We start from the raw sequence: 2,537 nt of genomic DNA on the forward strand, positions 1-2,537 counted from the left end.
GGTCCGAGGTGGGGGCGCGGCCTGAGCGCGCCCCCGCCCGCGCCGCCCCTGCCCCTCGAGGGCGCGGGCTCTGGCTGCGGGCAGCGGCGCTCCTCCTCGTCCACTGGCAGTGAGTCGAGGGCTGAGGGGTGGGGGGCGGCGCTGCCCCGAAAAGGGGAGGGAAATGGAAACCTCCCCCAGCTGTGCCCACCCCAGCGCTTCCTCTTCCCTGCTTCCTCCTCCTGCTGCCCCTCCCAGAAGGACCTGACCCGAAGGAGGCTGGGGAGGGGCTGTGTGACCTCCGGGAGCCCCGCCTCTCCCGGCGCTAGGGGCTGGTGTGTTTCTGAGGAGAGGGGGCCTGAGGGAAGCGCCGCCCTGACCAGGGGCTGCTGGTCAACCCGGTGGCCCCACAGCTAGGCTGCGTGTTGGCCCATGCCTCACCTTCTTGTCTTTCCAAGGTAGCTACAGCCTGGAGGCACTCGCAGCGGCCCTAGGAACACAAACTAGCCAGATCTCCCCCAGGGGCCCAGGCCCTGGTCTTGGGAACAAAGCCAGTGACCCATCATGCCTTCCCCAGCCCTTCCTGGGGACTCCTGGGCATCTTTTGAGAGCGCTGGACTGGTGGCCAGGGTTCGTTCCTAGACTTCCTAGTGTGAGCAGGAGCTGAGATCCGGTAGATTTCCTGGGGGAAGTAGTGTTGGGTGCTGACCCCTCATCCAGCTGGACGTGGTGGGCTGCCCTCCCCACCCGCCACCGCGCTCAGAGCAGGGATGGGCTATGATGCTGTTCAAAGCTACCTAGGAGAGCAGGGTCCAGTCTGCCAGCCCGGGCTCCCTGGGGTACCAGGGGTCCCACCCACCAGCGGTCCCAAGGTAGCCTATGCCCACTGAGCCCCAGCAGAGCGCCCCTCCGCTCTGGGGTCAGCTGTTCCTTCTCAGCAGCCTGCAGCAAGGCTGGAGGACAGAGGGCTTCTCCAGTCCCACTCTGCAGAGCCCGGCCGGCTGCCCTCCCTCACCCCATGCCAAGCGGAGGCCCCGGCTTAGGGGGCCAGGGTCAGTGGCAGCCCTGCCCGCTCTCAGGGACCCAACCAGGCTGGGAACTGGGCCACCAGTGCAAGCCTGGAGCCCCAGGGCAGCCAGAGCCAGGGTCAGCTGGCCAGACCGCTCCTCCCCGCCCTCCCCCGCCTCCCCCTGCCTCCCTGACCTCTCCGTATCCCTGCTGCCCCTGCTGTCCTAGTCTCCCCCTGTCCTCCTTCGCCTCCTAACTTCGCTGTCACTTCTCTCCTCTGGTCCTAGAAGTGAGAGTCCTGAGGCACAGGAAGAGTGAGTAGCTGCGTGGGCGAGCGTGTGCCTCTTGGCCAGGGGGTGGGGGCTGGGTCAAGCTGCGCTAAGGAAAAGGGGAAAGTTCCAGGGGCCCCAGAACTTGATGGAAGGGCAGGGCAGGGGCCGGCAGGCAAGGGGTCCTAGACACCCTGGCTCTGGCTCCTGCCCACCCCTCCCCTCTCACCCCAGTGCTCCCCGAGCCAGCCCTGCAGTCTGCCCAGCCCACAGTTTTGCCTAAATAAATGCACCACCCCCACCCCCGTGCCTGCCAGCACCTTTAGGCGCCGGCCGGCCGGCCATCGGGGGACTCCACAGAGAACCCTCCACACCCCAGTCACCTCCACCTCATGCAGAGCATGCAAATAGCACTGAGTCTGCAGCTCTCCGCCTGGCCCCTTTCTGGCGCCCTCACCTGAGCTTCTAAGTAAAGTTCCGCTTTCCTGTCCTCTGCGCCCCACCATGAGTGTGCTGGGGCTTGCAGCCAGCCTGTCTGTCTCTGGGTGTGGGAGAGGGCACCAGCTGTGTGCGGGCTCCAGGTCCCATGTGCTGCGTGCTGCAGACACAGAGTCTGCAGGTGACTCAGTCCAAGGTTCACTGGCCTTTGCTGATGCAGAGACAGGGCCAGGGGAGGACTCCACCCGGCAGGGCAGAGCCAGGGAGCCCAGGACAAAGGTCGACTACCAGCCCCAGCTAGTGTTCTGGAGCTGGACGGTCAGTGCGCTGGGCAGACACTCACTAGGTCCCAGTGCCAGCCCAGGAGCCACCATGGACAACCAGGGCCCCCCAGGGAGGGACGCCACTTCCTGTGAGTAGAGCCAGGAGGATGCGGGCAGCAGAGTTCTGGGATCAAACTGGCCGCTGGGGACGCTGAGAACCTCTGGGCCGGGGTCCCTGAACCACCCTCACGCCTAAGGGGAGGTGCCCTCATCGCCAGGTCTGACCTGGGAGGGGGCGCAGAGCCGCGGGCTGGCCGTGTGGGGCGGCAGGGGTGAGGTCCCCACCCTGGCCATCGCATCCTCTTCTGCTCCCGGCAGGCACCAAGTCTTTCAACATGATGTCCCCGACCGGCGACAACTCCGAGCTCCTGGCTGAGATCAAGGCGGGCAAGAGCCTCAAGCCCACGCCGCAGAGCAAGGGGCTGACCACGGTGTTCTCCGGCAGCGGGCAGCAGGCCTCCCAGGTAACCTCCGGGCTTCCCTGAGCCCCGCCCGCCCGCGCGCGCCCGCCCGCCCGCCC

The 2,537-nt window shown here is 66.9% G+C and overlaps 1 protein-coding gene across 1 annotated transcript in view; it reads left to right on the forward strand.

The window, feature by feature from the left end:
- The window catches only part of ESPN (espin), a 30,095-nt gene that overhangs the window by 21,614 nt on the left and 5,944 nt on the right, over positions 1-2,537 (forward strand). The window contains exons 12-14 of the mRNA XM_012722053.1: positions 9-109; positions 1,275-1,301; positions 2,336-2,481. Of these exons, the coding sequence (XP_012577507.1) occupies positions 9-109; positions 1,275-1,301; positions 2,336-2,481 (274 nt within the window). The remainder of the gene's footprint in view (positions 1-8; positions 110-1,274; positions 1,302-2,335; positions 2,482-2,537) is intronic.

Source organism: Condylura cristata, unplaced genomic scaffold (genome assembly GCF_000260355.1).
Source record: "Condylura cristata isolate star-nosed mole 26May11 unplaced genomic scaffold, ConCri1.0 scaffold00008, whole genome shotgun sequence".
In the NCBI taxonomy this organism is placed as follows: domain Eukaryota; kingdom Metazoa; phylum Chordata; class Mammalia; order Eulipotyphla; family Talpidae; genus Condylura; species Condylura cristata.